This window comes from Pristiophorus japonicus, chromosome 6 (genome assembly GCF_044704955.1).
Source record: "Pristiophorus japonicus isolate sPriJap1 chromosome 6, sPriJap1.hap1, whole genome shotgun sequence".
Classification (NCBI taxonomy): Eukaryota; Metazoa; Chordata; class Chondrichthyes; family Pristiophoridae; genus Pristiophorus; species Pristiophorus japonicus.
The window spans coordinates 41512484-41530735 of record NC_091982.1 but is presented as its reverse complement, the minus strand read 5'-3'; the positions used below and the strand labels follow the sequence as shown (position 1 = coordinate 41530735).

General features: G+C 43.0%; 2 protein-coding genes across 6 annotated transcripts in view; one reads left to right on the top strand and one right to left on the bottom strand.

The window, feature by feature from the left end:
• The window catches only part of col4a6 (collagen, type IV, alpha 6), a 575180-nt gene that overhangs the window by 471200 nt on the left and 85728 nt on the right, over positions 1 to 18252 (bottom strand). For 3 of the 5 annotated variants that reach the window (XM_070882796.1, XM_070882793.1, XM_070882797.1), the window contains exons 1-3: positions 6249 to 6362; positions 6018 to 6152; positions 5799 to 5847 (exon numbers count right to left, since the gene is read on the bottom strand). In XM_070882796.1, the coding sequence (XP_070738897.1) occupies positions 5799 to 5847; positions 6018 to 6028 (60 nt within the window). In that variant the 5' untranslated portion in view covers positions 6029 to 6152; positions 6249 to 6362. Of the gene's footprint in view, positions 1 to 5798; positions 5848 to 6017; positions 6153 to 6248; positions 6363 to 6621; positions 6791 to 18252 lie in introns of those variants that run through there. The other 2 variants (XM_070882794.1, XM_070882795.1) reach the window with 2 other exon arrangements.
• The window catches only part of col4a5 (collagen, type IV, alpha 5 (Alport syndrome)), a 291814-nt gene continuing 280556 nt past the window's right edge, over positions 6995 to 18252 (top strand). Inside the window, exon 1 of the mRNA XM_070882799.1 lies at positions 6995 to 7381. Coding sequence (XP_070738900.1) covers positions 7283 to 7381 — 99 coding nt within the window. The 5' untranslated portion in view covers positions 6995 to 7282. The remainder of the gene's footprint in view (positions 7382 to 18252) is intronic.

Genomic DNA, 18252 nt, shown 5'->3' with positions numbered 1-18252 from the left:
ATACCTCAATGTTATGCTATTGTCCATACATGTATATCAAATTAACCTAAACCAGACTTAATTGCTGCCAACACAACATCAATCGTTTTATAGACAAGCTTTCTCTTCTGTTCGACTGTACAGACTCAACCTTTGTGACTGGGACCCAGTGTGATGCCTAACCATCCATAACATTCTAACATTCCACCGTAGTTTTCAGAACGCTATTGTGTTTATACACTTCTTGACTTGAAAGTGTGTAGTTCAGAAGTAACTGGATAGAAATAGAATCCCTTTGATATCTGGGCTGTGCTGGTTTGACTGATCTCAGCCAATGGATGGTGGTAGAGGTGCTTCAACTGGCCTCAAACCTCTAGGTTGGGAAGAGGTAAAGTGTCAGCCAGCGTTCCTGATCTTGATCAATATCCAGTGAACCCTCCTAGAAAATGTGTGAGTGTGTGTCCATGTCAGGTGAGGACAGGATCAGGTATCTGCTATGATACCGCCATGGTAAATAACCTGCCTACATTTAATTGTCTTGGTTCAAACATTATAGGCTGGATTTTCAGTCTTCTGCCGACCCTATTAGCGCCCCGGAGAGGCGGCAGTAGCACTTCCGGGCCGGAGGCCAGCTTTTAGCACCTCACCGGAACTTCTGGTGCAGGTTTCGATGGGGCGCGGAGCATTACCGCCCGGAAGAGGCGAGCCGGTGTGTAACGCCCCCGGTTGTGACACCGGCTCGATTTTTGGCTGCTGCCCGATCCATAGCGCTTGTGAAAGCTGGTGGTCCGAGCTGTAGCGGCTGCAGGGAGGTAAGTAATGTCGACCTCAGGTAAGTGTGATTGGCTTTTTTTGCGATTTATGTTGTGATGGCGTACGTTTTTTTTTGGAAATGTTTTTGATGATTTTTTTTCATGTTTCCCCCCCCCCCCCCCCAGGTCTCTCATAGAGTGTTATGAGGTCAGCTGCTTAGCTCGGGATTTTCAGTTGCTCAGCCGGCCTAGTGCCTTAAGAGAGGTACGCAATGCCTCCCTTAGCGCTCCGCCCCATACTCAGGGCCCGACTGGTGAATTTTGCTGACTGAGGCACAAACTGTTCCCCGGTGCAAACTTTACCGCCCCGCCGCCGTTACCGCCCCGAAATCAGCAAAACCGAAAATCCAGCCCTATGAATGGCCACTTGGTGAGGTGCTGGAGGTTGGCCAGTGTCAATGACATCATTGCCCAATAAGAGTCACTGCCTTCAGGAAAGGAGAGAATTAGAAGAAAATTTGTGTGGAATAAAACCAATAGAATCTTTGCGAGTGCTCCTGATCACTCGGTGAATAAATCTACCATATAATGCAGCACTGAGTTGGAAAAGAAAGTTCTAGGATTTATTTCTTCCACAATTTCATCAATATGGAAATCAATGGAAAAGAAAAACGGGCAGAGTGCTGCCGTGGGCTGCTGATTCGCGATTGCCTGTTTTGCGCTCCCACCCAAGGTGAATTTATACCCCTGCCCCTTTAACCTTCAATTTATGCAAATTATTTACACAACGCTTGAATTCCGAAACATAACAATATGAAAAATCTTATGACTGCACAAGCTTCCTGTTAACTTTTCCCATTACAAATTGCTACATCCACATTTATAATGTAAACTCCCTAGGTAAATCTGTCACACTGTAATTACACCCTCCTGCCAGAGGCTGAGCTGTAGTGCCTCCACTGGTAAGAGGGTGTAATTATAGCATGACACAGGATTTTATAACGGATAGATATAAAAATAAGAACATCATTTATTATTCTGAAAGAGGGACTAAATTACATCTGAAGCTTGGTCTAATTATTCCCCACCTTCAAGCTCTGCATCACCCGAAAACGACACTTGGTCTTGACACCCTGTGCGCAACGCTACAGGTGATTGACTAACATTTTAAAAAGGGAGTGATCCTCATTTTGGTTTAATAATATACTGCAACTTGATGTATATGACTCTTCAACAATAAATAGAGGTCCAGCTATTCAAATTGATTTGCAATTGACCTCCTTCTTTGTTACTACATATCTAACATTTCCTCAATGTTAACAGCCATGGCTACATCTGATTATATTTATTCAAATTCTGTCGTTATGACCATTTTGTTTTTACAATTCTTCAATTCCCTTCTTTTTTTCAATTCCACCAATCTTCAGGTTTTCCTCCCTTTCTTAACCAAAAAGGGCAGAGAAGTGACCTTTTCCTTTGTAATTCTTGATGGCTACAATGAAGAACCTGAAAAGACTGACAGGTGACTTCGTCTAACATTTTCTCTGACAATCTCTACCAGTGCCTTACCCCCTCCATAAAGTTGACCATTTTCCATGTGAAGGGAAGCTACCTCCCATTGCTCAATGGGCAAGGCATATGAACACAGCAATTGCTGCAAACTCACAACACCCAAGGAGTTGAGCGCAGTACTTCATGTTTATGGTAAACTAGACTTGGACCGTCTCAAAATATAAACAAATAGCCCACAATTTGCCACTTAGTTTATGTGAAGCTGCTTCATGTGGTCAGGTAGAATTTAATCACTGCTTTTGTCCCTCCTTTCATTAAACATAGAATGGAGATCCAAAAGTAAGTTACTGTCTGGAACCTAATCAAGCAGTTCAGATACTTTATATAAGGAAGAATACCTGGGGGAGTAAGTTACAGGCTCCAATGCAATTGAGGTTTTGATTGACCAACAAGAATAGGTTCCAAGTTTTGTTTGAAACTCCTCTGATGGCTCAGTTGGTAAAGGTAGTGTGCGACTGAGCCAGATAAACCAGAAGATCCTAGGTTTAATTCGCAGCAATACAATTGAGCTCAATGCCTCTGGGCTACGGAAGGAAAAATCAGACAAGGTTTCTATTACAGATTTCTATCCCTTTACTCTTGCTGGGCAAGTGTGTGGAGATTGAGCAAGGGCAGAAGCAGACATGGTGGTGAACCCAGAAATGAGATTATTATCTTTAAATCATTTCTAGTTTAACTTTGAAATATATATTGTGAAATTAAGTGTTTAAAGTGGTGGTTCGGAACTTTTGCTGTTAGTCACATTCTGGACCAACACTATATAAGATATTCATATAAGATAGTCACCAATAAATCCAATAGTGAATTCAGGAGAAACCTCTTTATCCATAGCGCGGTGAGAATGTGGAACTTGCTACTTCATGGAGTAGTTGAGGCAAATAGCATAGATGCATTTAAGGGGAAGCTAGATAAACACGTGAGGGAGAAAGGAATAGAAGGGTATGCTGATAAGGGGAGGTGAAGAGGGGTCGGAGGAGGTTGTACAGGGAATAAACATTGTCATGAGCCAGTTGGGCTGAATGGCCTGTTTCTGTTCTGTACATTGAATGTAATCATGCCCATTGAGCTCATTGTCAATACAGAGATCCATACTTATAGGCAATTATTTTTAAAGTTTATTTTGAAATAATTATAGATATCTGAAAGCAAAGCTGCTTACTTGCTTACATCTTGCATGCATGTACATATACGAAAGATTTGTTCTTTTACAAACCTACTTTGGACGAGGTTATCCAGTTACAGCACTCAATCTTAATTAGAAAGTGTATGTTTCAAATAACTTCCACAGCAGCACACATTTTGCCTCTGTAGAAGCTTGTAAAACTGTTCTTTTATCTGCATTATCTCACAAGCAGCACATTCTGTTTATTCAGAAGTGTGACCTGTGTTAGTCTAAGTGCACAATAATCAAATGCAATAATGTCTTAAATGGGACCAATTTACATAGTAAGGAAAATATGCAAGATTAAGACACCATTCTTCCCTTGTTGGTGCAGATTCTTAATGAATGAACACTGCAAATCTGACTATGAATAAATACCATTACATTAAGTCTGCCTGATGGCCTCTGTGTGTAAATGTACTTCCTGCTATTGACCTGAGCCATACAGACCACGAAAGTGCCAGCTCCAATCGCCCAGTCTGTGCTCAATTAGCTGATCTCATCCAAGGTGTTAGTAGTGGGGGACTACAATTAGCTTCGATACTCCTCAGCTAATTGGGTATAAATCAGCCATCGGCCCACCACTCCTGGTTGCTACCCAGTGACCCCACTAGAAGCTCTACCCGATTGCCAAATCAGCTGCCTACACTCATCACCTAGACACACACACCCAAACAATGGCCACTTGGGCAAGGTACTGGAGGGCAACCATTGCCCATGTAAGTACCCCAACATAATCAGCACCTTTAGGAGAGGAGGGGTGAAAAAGTAAAATAGCCCTCCACTCTCCTATAGAGCTTGATGTGTTAAAGAATTACTGGCTTTCACACCACCCGACCCATGTGAATCAGTGAATACATTGAAAAGAATTGTTACTTTGGCAATTTATTTTCACAACAATCAAATTCTGGGAAATAATTCTGCAGTAGATACACATGATGGATGAATATTTTACCATCGGATGGATGCATTACTCACAAGTGGCTGCACATATTAGTGATTTACAAGGCTCCTGATTAAAGCATTGCCCATTGTGAAACTGAGCCATACAAACCAGCTCCAAGTTCTATCCCTGCATTGTGCTGGAACTGGCTGATCTCAGTAGAGTGCAGTGATAGCACACTACTGTTGCTAGTAGCACCTGGTCTATGGAGAGGAAAAGTCAGTCAGGGGTACTATTCCAGCAACCTATGCAAAAGGTGTGAAACTGAGTGTATTACATTGGTCTTGACATACAATACGTACACAGTATTTTGTGTGTTCAGTTTTGTATTCATTTTTCCTTGTTTTCAGACAGACTTTATGTTTTGATGGGGGAGTGACATCTACATGATTAGGAGTTGCCTTGATACTTTTGTCCCATTTAATGGTCTCGTGCATTACCATGTAATACTACAGCTTTCTGAAAGTAGCGTTCCATCAGTTGTTCACAGGAAGCATGTAACGCTAGTCCAGAGAGGACGCACCATATAAAGGTCATTATTATAGGTTAGATACCAGTTAATACGCAGGTGATTCTTTGCATTGGACTAAGTATTTGTTTATTTGCCTCCCCTTGCCCAGGAATCAGGACTCTTCGAACACAAATACATTTTGACAATTCAATGTGATTTTGAAACTGATTTGTTGTTGCAGCATGTTGCCATGGGCTTAGCAACTAGGTGCTGGCTTCCATCTGTGGCTTCTCAGTAAAGAGAGCTAAATCTATAAAGTATTTTGCATTGAATGTTTCAACCCAGGATTGAAGGTTCCAAATGCTACTACCAGTAGGTCCCACCAGGTAACAACCCCTAATTTAAAATGAGGGTGTATGCTAGTTACAGGCTAAAAGAGCAAAATCTCACCTATAGTACTCTTTTGATCAGCTTGGTCAAATAGTTGTTCCAGATGCTGAGACACACAATTCACATCTCACGTTTAACGTGTAACGATTGTTTTAAAAAAGATACCTTTAAAATGATGCTTAATTTACTTTATCCTGAACAAACCTCAGAGTCCTTCACTTATGGTTTAAAAATATTTTAAAGTTATCTCTTTAAAACAAAACACACTTTAACTTCTAACCACTATCAAGGCGTTTTCTAATACCAGGCTGGTTGCTGCGGGGTAGATAGATATTTGAGAGCTGCCGGCGAACGTAAATAGCAGCAACAACCGCATCCCTTTGAAGCTCGAGTTGCCCAGAATTTTTTTGGAAAGAGAAACTTTTACATGTTTGCAAGAACGGAGCGTGCCCGATCGCAGAAATAAGAACAACTAGTAGTTGATGAATTTAAGATCAAAATTACATTCATTAAAAAAAACACACACCCTCCCCCTCCCCAGAAACTCACCGCTTGGATAAGATCGGCAGCCAAACAAGCCACGACCATAAGCAGGATCCTGAAAAGAAGATAACAAGGTATTGGAAACTCAATCTGCACCACCAGAAGCTGCATCAGAACAGACAAGGGCAAGTGTAACAGTTCCAAGTCGGCTCCCTCTTACTGCTGCAACTCTGATTTAAAGTCTGGGGAGAAAGTTTGCTCCAAAGGCTGGGAACTTTCACTTACCCGTTGCTCATTTTGATGGACTTGTTTCGTTCACAGCCTCCTTACGGGGGACTTTCAGAGATGTCTTTTGATCTCCTTCAAGCGATCGAATAGTGTTACTCCGGTCATTGAACAATCACGACTGTGCCTCGCCGTCTTCGGGGAGAGGGGAAGAGAGAGAGAAAAAAGTTTGAAATGCAAAATAATTTTGCCCCAAAAAAAACAATTGTCGCGTTAAGGAATAAACACTACCTCGTGCTAAAAACAAACAATGTGAAGGCGGATTTGGGAGTCGTGCGGCAGAAATATAATCCCAGCACAGCCTCCAGTCCTATTTCTCCCTTCTCCGCCAGTACAATCCATGCAAGCGTTTACAGTCTGGGATAGGTGCTAGGGGGAAGGGGAGGAGTTTCCATACACGCTCAAACTTTTGGAAAGAAAACCCCACTGCAATTAATCCCCCCCTCCCAATTTGCAATAGATAATACAGATCTTACATCACAAAACAGACACAAGTGCATTTACTAGCCTTTGAATCACACTATCCGATTGTTCAAATAACTCGTTTATGCATTGTAAGAACCGATGCCTTAATAAATGGAGAAACTTAATAACTTATACTCACCCTTCACTCCTTTTTTATCATTAGCAACAAAATTATTTCCCCGAATCCGCCCCCAGCATACAGCAATGTCTTCTAATTCATTGCAAAACGCACTTGCATGGTCTTTGACATAGCCGCTAAAGTAAAATAGTCCCTCAAAGAAAGTTTGCCAAACTTTTTTTCTTCCCACTCTTTCTGAATAAATAGTTGTGCGAGGAGAAAACAATAGGAGCGGGAACGGGGGGGTTGAAGAAGAAGAGATCAGTGTGTCGGGGCGTGGCTTCACGTCCCATTCGCCTTTTGGAGGTGATTTGATTTTATTGCTCAAACCCCCCCCCCAACACACACTCTCTCTGAACGCATCAGGTTAAAGCCTTTTTTTCCCTTGCGAAGTGGTACAGTTTGTAGGAAGTAGTTCCTGACGGATCGTGGAGATCAGAGGAGAGCGAGTAGTGTGTGCCAGGCTGGTAGATAGAGGGGAGAGAGAGAGAGAGAGAGGGCGGCTAATTGTGGCTGGTTATTGCACACTCACATACACATACTCACTTGATTTCTTCCTCCCTCTCTCTTTAAGCAGTATTATTTCCTTCTGTCTCTCTCTTCCCCCCCTATTTCCACACAGAACATGTGTGGATGTGCAATTCTAGTCAGTTGATCAGCCCCCCAAGTCGAGAGCCGGAAAATGAAGTTTGCAAAGTCGTTCACCTTCGACCAACTTGCTGCTGGCGTCTTCTTGATACTATCGGTGCTAACAGTTTTGGTGCAGGACTCCGAGGCAGCGGTGAGTACTGCTTTTCAGCACGTTCGTTCGCGGATTCTTCTGTTTAAAAAAAAAATCCCAAATCATATTTAATATATTGAATGTAGAGAAACAGCAGGATGTGAAGGGAAGGAACGTTTATTGTTTTTTTAAACTGCAATTGCAAATTTGAAATCGCTATTTTTATTAAGGATGCTTAAGAGTTGCATTTAAAATACAATCTCGGTAATGCAAGAAGTTAGCATCAATTTGTCTTTTTGGAGGAGAATTTGAGGGAGCAGCCAGCGCTAGCATTCCCTGAAGAACGTTACTGTTCCTATCTGCCTGTAGTAACTTGTAACGGTGGGTCTGATCTGATCTGACTACCTGGATTTATCAGTCGGCCCAGCGTTCTTTGAGAAGTTGACATTTCCCCCCCTTTTTAAAATGCAAGTTTTCTCCAAAACTACAATCGGGGCAAAAATCCTGGCAATAAAGTGTGTTGGGGAGGGAGGAGTTCAGCTGGAAGTTGAGGGGAGATGTGACCTCTACTCCTCTTACATTTTCTGATCGTTACCTATCTTGTTTTGTCAAAAAAAATGCTTCATTCCAAAGTACGATGGCAAAATATTTTCTCCTCCGTCTCCTCACACTTGTTTCGCTTCGCTCTCTGATAGATGTGTGACTGTTCCCTGCAAGCGCAGAGAAATCTGTGTGGGGCGAAATATTTACCGTTTGTTAATAATAATTCCAGCTGTCCTTTGTTCCATCTGCAGTCTTTTAGATCCTATCACATTCCCCCAGAACTCGGCATTGCCTTGTGTGAAGATGCCACTGACTAGAATGCTAATAGTGAAAAGCGGAGCCCTTTTTTGACACCAGGAAGTTTGTTAGTGCAGGTAAAGCATGAAACACCCCTGACATCAACCAGCTCGCCAATACCTTCAATTTCATCCGTGCCAACCTGGTCACACTGTATGTTGATTGTTGGATGGGGAATGGGAGTATTTTTTTGGTTAAACCTGAGGATTTAAAAGAAACAATCTTAACAAATTGGCACGGTGTATTTGACGTGTGAAGGGTTGCATCTGGAAGCTTGTCAGTACTGGGTGCTGTTAAGTAGTTTCCTTTTTAACCAGGTTAGATGGGGTGGGGGGTGCATTGCACATTCTCTCAATGCAACAGGAAAGCCAGTGATTGTGTAGGTATGTAATATTTCTCTTCTTATCTATAAATGCAGTTGATGCTCGATAGTATGTACTTTCAACCATTTTGTTTCAGTGTGGTGGTTGGTTGGAGTTGGGGTGGGTGGGGGCGGAGTCCAACCAGCTGACAAGATGATAATTTGTTGAGAGTATGAGCCGTTTCTTGGGTTCTTTTAGTGAGTCTACGTTACATATCTATATGTTCGCCCTATCTGAATTCCTGGCTCCTTAACTTTTAACTTCTGCTACTGAGTTGCAATTGTTCAGAAATCACTCGTGGGATCATTTGGAAGTAGTTTTGATGGTGGAGGCAAGGGCGGGAAAGAAGAAGAATAGTCTGTTTAAGAAGAGGAGCCAAACATTCCTTCAATTTAAAAGGGCAGTGTTCTCTCCAAAGGACCAGAGACAGTTAAGAATCTGCTTGGCCTTTTTAGGATATTGTTGCCAGTACATTATAGGAACAATCACACTTAAGTCAATGCACATTAAAGTTGTGTAATGTGCAACTTGTGTGATGCTCTTAATTCATCACCTGAAATTATTGTTACCACTAACACCCTGAGTAACAGACCTGTAACCACTGGTACTTTGCTTAAGCGTTATACAACAATAATAAGATGCATTTGCATAGCGCCTTTAATGTAGCAAAATGTTCCAAGGCATTTTACGGGATCGTAATGAGACAGAAAATTGACACCGAGGCAAAGAAGGTGACATTAGGACACGTGACCAAATGCTTGATCAAAGAGGTAGGTTTTGAGCAGTGTTTTAAAGGAGGAGAGAGAGGTAGAGATGCAAAAAGGTATGGGGAGGAAATTCCAGAGCTTAGGTCCTAGACAGCTGAAGGCACGGCTGCCACTGGTGAGGCGAATGAAGTGTGGTTGCACAAGAGGCCGGAGTTTGAGAAATGCAGTGTTCTTGGTATGTTGTAGGGCTGGAAGTGATTTCAGAGATAGGAAGGGGCGAAGCCATGGAAGGATTTGAAAGGTGGGATGGTGGACCACGAGCCAATGCAAGTCAGTGAGCACAGGGGTAAATTGGTGAATGGACTTGGTGCGAGTTTGGATACAGGCAAGCAGAGGTTTGGCTGAGGGTTTCAGCAGCAGGTGGGCTGAGGCAGAGTTGGAGATGGACAATATTACACAACCTTGTGATGAAGAGGATATGGGGCTGGGAGCTCCGCTCCAGGTCAAATAAGACACCGAGGTTGTGAACACTCTGATTCAGCCTGAGATAGTGGCCAGGGACAGGGATGGAATTGGTGGTTAGGGAATGGAGTTTGTGGAGGGGACTGATGACACTGGCTTCGGTCTTCCCAATGTTTAAATGGAAGACATTTTGGCTCATCCAAGACTAGGTAACCGTCTGACAACACAGAGGTAGTGGAGGGGTTGAAAGAGGTGGTGGTGAAGTAGAGTTAGGTATCATCAGCGTACATGTGGAATACATATAGATGAGAAATCTCAAAATGCTCTTTCTAGGTATGACTCAATATACATTTGCACTACTGGTTGATTGTCCACAATTATTCGTACTAAAAGTTTGGAGGTGCACTATTGTATTTCACTAATATCCTCGTAACAATTCTAGAATCTTTTCAAAATGACGTTCAAAGCGATTCTAGCATTGTGTTCTCTTTTATCATCTTTTATCCTTGATAACTATCGTCTTTCTGGAGATTATGTTGTAGCTGTTTCCCAGCGTGAACTGAAATGGCGATCCCACATTAGTGTTCGATTGATCAGTGTGCTTATTCGAGTACTCATTGGCTTCTGTGTAAAGTGTCCCGTAAAACAAAACGTTCCCGTTTATTTTACTCCCTTTATAGGTGACGTCAACTCTCATTGGGGTTCGGTTGCCTGGTGCTGCCTATCCCTCAGTATCTTGCTTAAGTGCCCACTCTTCATGTGTGGGCTTAGATGTTAAGTAATGGCAGACTATTCAAACATGGGGCCCTCAAAGCCAGTCTGAATCTTAACTGATTTCCAGAAATGCAGACTTTTCAGTAGATGTGTAAGAAAGTAAAGATGAAACGAAGACTTGTATTCACGACCCGAGGACGTCCCAAAGCGCTTTACAGCTAATGAGATAATTTTGAAGTGTAGCCACTGTTGTAATATAGGACAGTGGCAGAGATTTTGCACACAGCCAGTTCCCACAAGCAGCGATGTGATAAAGACCAGATAATCTGTTTTAGTGGTGTCGGTTGAGAGAGTGATATTTGCCAGTACACCAAGGAGAACTCCCCTGCTCTTCTTCGAAATAGTGCCATGGAATCCTTTACGTCCACCTTATAGGAAAGGAGGGGCCTCAGTTTAACATCTCATCTGAAAGACAGCACCTCCGACAGTGCAATGCTCCTTCAGCACTGCACTGGAGTGTCAGCTTTGATTGCGGGCTCAGTAAAGGCTGACTTCCTTTTTTGGAACTTTTAATTTGATTAATTGCAGATTTTCCCCCTCAGTTGTTGCCTCCTCTTCAGCAGATGCTGAAACACTGAGCTAATCCCACAGCTGCTGGTTGCCCTTGGGCAATCTTTCCTCTGGCATGAGCCTGTACACAGAGAGGTGGCAAGCTATTCAGCTGTAGGAACATTACATCCGAGCCCAGATGTCCTCATCTGATGCACACACACACATACACACACACACATACACATGTTGTTCAGCAAGGAACCATTGACTAGCGAACAGGAGCAAGAACCCTGGTTGTTCTTCCCCTCCCAAGTTACAGTGAGGTCCACTGTAACACCCCTACCAGTGCTGCGGCTGAAATCAGCTAACTGGGCACAATCTGGTGATTGAACCTGAGACCTTCCTAGTTCTGCTTTGTATGATGCTGAGTTGGAAATATAGCCTATGGAGCATAGGGATCCTAGAGTCTCTTTTTCTCTAATAAATTGATGTTTTGATGTCCCATTGCCAAATTTTGCTAATTATTTGTTACATTGCTGCAGTTAGGAACTGAGCATATATTGTATGTTTTTTAAACTAAAATTGAGCCATCTAGTGCATTCTTCGCAAGTGTACACTTTTAGTTGTTAACTATGAATGGGGCTGTAGATAAAATGGTTTTGATTTTTGAACCTAGCCATCCCTAAAATTCAAGTTGGTCACTTTAGCAACCAAAACATTTCACTTAGCTCTCTGAGTTATTACTGGTCTGGCTGATCGTGTTTATGACATTTTGGGAAAGGGATGTTGCAGCTTTCATATCAGGCTTTGCTTAATCAGAGGTTGTTTAAACATTTTAAAAGCTCATCTTTACATTAGTTGGCTGGTCAGGATAGTTTGAGAACCAACTAATTTATATAATTACATTTATATAGCGCCTTTCACGACCACTGAACATATCAAAGCGCTTTACAGATAATGAAGTATTTTTGGCGTGTAGTCATTGTTGTAATATATTTGCCCAGTTTGGCTGCGTGCTGTTCCAGTTATTGGGGAAAATGCGACTGGTCTTGACGGGATACAGAGGTGAATAACCTAGATGATTCCTGGTATCGGGAATCCTAAACTATGAGGGAGGGTTAAGGATGTTGGGTGGGGAATGATGAGGAGGCTTTGAGGTGATCTATGAATAAGAATTGGCAGAGTTAATCCAGAACAATTATTTACTAAGGATATCAAATATCAGGGATCCAAGTTGAAAATTAAGATTGAGGTTGGGTGGTGCTGAGCAGAAGCCAGATGAACTCCTGCAGTGACTGAAGCAAATCTATAGTGCAACTTTCTCAGTGGTTGGCGACATGTTAACTGTCTGCCCTCAAGGCAGGCAATAGGGGATGTGTGCGCAAGCATGTGCGTGCGTATGCACATGTGTGGACCAGTAGGGAGAAAATCTGATAAATACCTAGGCAAAATCAAACTAGCAAAAACGTGTATAGTAAAGACCTAATCAAGGAAAACTTGCTTGGAAAAGCTTGCTGTGTTTAACTGTATGAGGAAATAAAATTAATAAAACTGTTGGCATGACTCCAATTTTGGCCTCTTGCAGATCCCCGATTTTCATTGCCCCATCATTGGTGGCTGCACCTTTGGCTGCCTAGGCCCTAAGCTCCGGAATTCCCTCCCTAAACCTCTCCGCCTCGCTCTACTCCTTTACAATGCTCCTTAAAACCTACCTCTTTGGCCAAGCTTTAGCTCATCTGACCTAATGTCCCTTTATGTGGTTCAGTGTCCAATTTTTTTTGATAGCACCTTGGGACGTTTAGCTACATTAAAGGCCGTATATAAATGCAAGTTGTTGTTGATCATTGAAGCATTCCATGTTTCAGTATCTGGCATTTTTAATTCAACTGTCTCACATTAGCTGGCTCGGGTCATGTTGTGTCATTGTTTAAACAAATCTGTCAAAAGTAGCCAACTGATCTGCTCCACCATGCCCTAGTGCAGTGTTGACCAATATAAATCTGCCTAACCACAGATGTGGCTACGGCAACACTGTTTTAGCCATGTGCACTAATTTTAGTGGAAAACGGCTTGCATACACTCGCACAATACAGGTAAACACTATGCATGTGTGTATTTACTTAACAAACAGCTACTAAGATTGAGTAATGTAGGAAAGCACTCACAATGGTCAAAAACACTTGCAAGCTTTGTTTGACGTCTTACCATTCTATCAACGAATGTAGAAACACACACATGCATATATTGTGCGAATATGTGAATTGAGTGTGCCCAACTATGGTGTCAATTACTCAGTTTGCATTTACTAATCAGAAACACAATTACCCACATATGGATTCTTAATTAACCATTTGTCTAGTGGCTAATATATTGGACAACACTGGCCTAGTGAGTAAAGGCATCAGCAGATGTCGTGCTAAGTCATTCAGACCAGAACGTCAAAATTATACCGGGCGATGCACTTATCCACTGAGCCATTGCAAGACTTTAGGACAAATTTGGAGGGAGAAACCAGCAAGCTAAGTTTGCAGTTCCAATCCTAATATAAGTAACTTTTGGAAACAAAGCAGTGCTTGAATTAACACGTCGGAAATGGAAATGAGAATCTTTTAAAAGGTTACTCCATCACAAACAGTAATAACAATTTTTGATAGCAACTATGTTTAGTGGCCAATGTTTTCAGTACATTGATTTCAATTTTTGGAAGCTCTCTGTGAAGAGTGTGAGAATTCCAGTTATGGCACATGCTCAGTGCAGTCTGGAACCTTCATTCGTAATTGGAGATAGATTATCCAAGCGGAATTCAATGAGGAAGAAGAGCCCTCCTCCCCTTCCTTTTCTGTCTGCATGCGATCATAAGGGTCATATTCTGATTCGTTGTAACCAAGCCCCTATACTGTTTCTCAATGATAATGGCGACGTAGCTGTCTGCATTCCTCCTGATCAGATCTTGTGGCATATCATTCCTCTCCCTGATCAACTGAGGATCTTGCTCAAGAGATGCTTACATATCAATGCAAAGGCATTCTTAGTGGGTTGCTGAACGTGTATAGAAATTAATTTTAACAAAATAAATGTTTGTAGGATGTAAGATTAAAAGCTCCTTTCAACTCACGGTTCCTGAGCCTTGAGGTGAAAAGATCTCTCTTCACCCCAACATTTGGTATTCCTGTTTATGTGGATTGTATCTCCAGTAAATATATGGATATTAAGGAAACCATTATTTGAGTTGGGCAGCTGTCGTTTAATATGAATACAATGTTTGTGATGTTTTTCTCTTCCCAATTTTCCTGAAGATGGTGATTCACGCTGGGTTGCAGTTCCACAGACGCTGGCAGCCCTACAGTACCATGTCCAAGTGGCCATGTGTGATCTCAGGCAGTGCACGTCAGCAATCTATTCAAGCAAACTAGCATCATAGCTCAGCCATTGAACCATACCCGACCTTGTGTCAACACCATCTGACCGTTCACAATTCCGTCCTCCTATTGGACCCTGAGCTGAGCTTCTGACCCCATCACCAAGACCACCTACTTCCACCTCTGTAATATCGACCATCTCCGCCCCTGCCTCAGCCCATCTGCCACTGCGGGAACCCTCATCCACTGTGCCAATACTTTCCTCGCTGGTCTCAACCTTGCACCCTCCGTAAATTTCATCCAAAATTCTGCTGCCCGTATCCTAACTCGCACCAAGACCCGTTCCCCAATCACCTCTGTGCTTGCTGATCTGCAGTAGCTCTGGGTCTGGCAACGGCATGAATTTCAAATTCTCATCCTTGTTTTCAAATTCCTCCATGGCCTTGCCCCTCCCTATCTCTGCAGTAGCCCTACATCCTCCGAGAACACGGCATTCCTCCCAGTCTTGTCTTTTGTGCACCCCCATTTTCCTTTTCCCCAACATTGGTGGCTGTGCCTTCAGCTGCCTAGGCCTTAAGCTCTGGAATTCCCTCATTAAAACTCTGTGTCTTTCTCTCCTTTTAAGATGCTCCTTAAAACCTATCTCTTTAACCAAGCTTTTGGTCACCTGTCCTAATAACTGTGGCTCAATGTAAAAGTGCCTTAGGATGTTTTACTACATTAAAAGTGCTATATAAACACAATTTGCTGCTGTTGTAATAGGAGAGGAGGAGAAAAAATTAGTGGGGTATAGAAGTATATATATTTTTTTAATTCTTTGGCTGCATAGTGTCCTGATGAGGATATATTGGTCATTTGTCTGGTCTAATGCTACCTCTGCAATATTATGGGATACTCTCATCAACCTCTACCCTTTTTTGCAAATTGGATTAATGGTATCACTAGGATTTTAATAATGAATAGTAGTGTGTAGGTGAAAATTTCATACCATGCTTACTTGAACAATGAAAAATACTCAACGGAGAGAGCATATCAAACTATCTAACACTAGGGGTTAAACACAAGAGGCAACTGATGGCGGTAGCAACTCATGGTGATGAATTGAATATTATACAAGTCTATTAGCGCAGCATTAAAGTGCATTGGCTTAAGCAATTTTAGTTATGTAACCAAAAACCCTATATGGTATTGCAAGATGCTTGGGGGGAGAAATTGGGTGCATTTGCGTCTCCCGTTAACACCCCCAGGTGGCGCTAACGAGGCGCAAATGAGTTTGCGACCGGGCGTGGCGCCGCTAACGACTCCTGCTAAATGTGGCAGGAGTTTAGCGGTGGCGCTATGGCATTGCACCCTGATCTCCTGCGCCCGGCGATCGTGATGTCATCGGCGTGCGCATCACCCCATTAGCGCATCGCCCTTTAATTTGGATTTCTCCCCTTGAAGTAGCGCGGGGCGATAACAGCGACAGCTTCAGGGGACGCGTAGTGGGCGGCTGGCTGCTACCGGGGCGAAAATTAAAGAGGAGGTGGCTGGCTGCTGTGAAAAGAAATCTGCCCTTTTCGGTGCCGCTCTGGGCACAGTGGCGTGCTTGAGTGCTGGGCTAATCGTGTGGCACCCCCGTAGTCCAGGTAAGTGCCACCTTTTGCATAGTCGTCAGCAGGGGCCCTTTCCTTTACCGTCCCAGGAAAGACGCGGAGGGCTCACTCCAATTCCTTCCGGGTCGGTACCCCGAATTTAGCGGGACTTCCGTGCCTGCCGCACAGTTTCCTGCCTCCCGGGACGATAATGAATGTCTCGGCTTTCGTTTCTAAGAATTGCTGCTAATTAGGCTAAAGTATAAAGATCCTGGTAAGTAACAAATCCCTCTTGCATGGTGAATACCTGGTGAATCACATTGTCCAATGCACCATTTGTACTGAGTTCGGGATGTTCGTATAGGGCATAAGCCCCTACGTTCAGGACCATTCAGCCTGCGAGCGTGTAATGTTGACACTGGGTAGAAATAAATGAACTGGCGTTTCATTTTCATAGCCTAAATGTCTCAATTTGATGAGCACAAAAAAACAGCCTCCAAAAGTTGAAATTTAACTGAGCGGTGATCTAATCTCCCTTTACCACGTTTGTGTGTTTGATGAATCAGATTTGCTTTCCAATGTGTGTACACTCTCGCATGCCTTCACAAATGGAAGTAATCCTCATGGCTGATTCAACTTGTTCAAGTGTGGCAGCTAAATCTGCTCGGAGACAAGAAAACATTCAACAACAAATGAATATGTTATCTTCAGGGGATTAACCTGAAAAGAACAATGTCTTTTTTCTGTGAGGCTTGTGATCTTGTTCATTTATCTTTTGCATGCTATGATGGCATTTGATAAGTTTGACTGCATCACTTCAGAATCTCTTCGGAGATTTTTAGAAAGTGCCTTGTTCCTTCATGGGATAGGAGAGAAGATCATGAGGCATGAAGATGTTTGAAATAGATCGACTTCATTATTGTAATATTTTCTGACTGACCCTTTGAGGATTGCAGTAATTCCACCATTCTCATAAGGTCTTCTGTGTGCTTTGATTCCAGTTCAGAGAAGGATAATTTATTAAAGCAGGGAAGGCATTGCAATTGGACTTGGTTACCATTGGGTGAGGGAAGAGCAAAAAGGCAGTCAGGATTCCCACTTCTGATTGCTATATAGGGCTCAATTTTGGCTAGGAGTTGCTCTGTTTTTTTTTGGGAGTAACTTGGTTTTTCTGCTGTAACTTAAAAATCCCCATTTTGCACATTCAATTTGCACCACTGCAAGTGAGTTAGTTACGATTTTTTTAGTTTGGTTTGTTTTTTCTCAAAAGGGGTCGTTCCAGCCACCTACGCCAGTTTTGCCCATTTAGGCAACTTTGGCCAGCTAATATTTACTCCAAATCTACTTAGGCCAACGTATGTGGCCACTTCAGAAAACCCTTGCGGAGAGTTAAGAAATCAGCGCAGGTAGGTACCTCAGAAGCCATTCGGCCTGGGATAGGGGCGGGAGGCCAGGGATAGGGGCGGGAGGCCAGGGATAGGGGCAGGAGCACTATCAGTTCTCCTGCCCGCCCGCCCCTAGCCCTGGCCAAGTGGCCTCCCAGTGTGATTTCTAAGAGATTGATCGCACCGGGAGGCCACTCTGCCAGGGCTAGGGGCGGGCAGGCAGCAGAACTGATAGTGCTCCTGCCTGGATGATTTCTAGGCTCAGGCTCAGTAATGATGTCCCTATACTGTCTAATAGCCTGCCATCACTTACTATTCAGGCTCCCACTGGAATCATAGAATCATAGAGATTTACTGCATAGGAGGTCGTCATTCGGCCCATCGTGCCTGTGCCAGCGTTATTCAAAGCATCATTCTCCTTTAAATGGATAGAGTTTTGTCATCAGTAAAGTAGTTTTAAGGATTTGTATAACTGGGAGACACTTTGAACATAAGAAATAGGAACAGGAGTAGGCCATTTGGCCCCTCGAGCCTGCTCCTCCATTCAATAAGATCATGGCTGATCTGATCTTGGCCTCAACTCCACTTCTCTGCACACTCCCCATAACCCTTTATTCCCTTATCGTTTAAAAAGCTGTCTATCTCCACCTTAAATATAGTCAATGACCCAGCGTTGACAGCTCTCTGGGGTCGAGAATTCTACAGGTGAGAATGGCTGCTAGATACTGCAAGGCTGCTTGTACCCATAGCACCAACAAGTCACACCATCAGGAGAGGAAGAGTAAAAACTGGAATGAGAACATCACCTCGCTCTGATCAAGAATTCATTTCCATTCAATTAAGAAGCAGTGAGGTCATAGCTTGCTTCTATCAGGACTGCTGTGAAATTAAGTAGCCTCATACCTGTGTACATAATCATTGATCCAATTTTTTAAAATTGTGGTTTTGAGGGCGATGCCTTTCAAACTGAACTGCT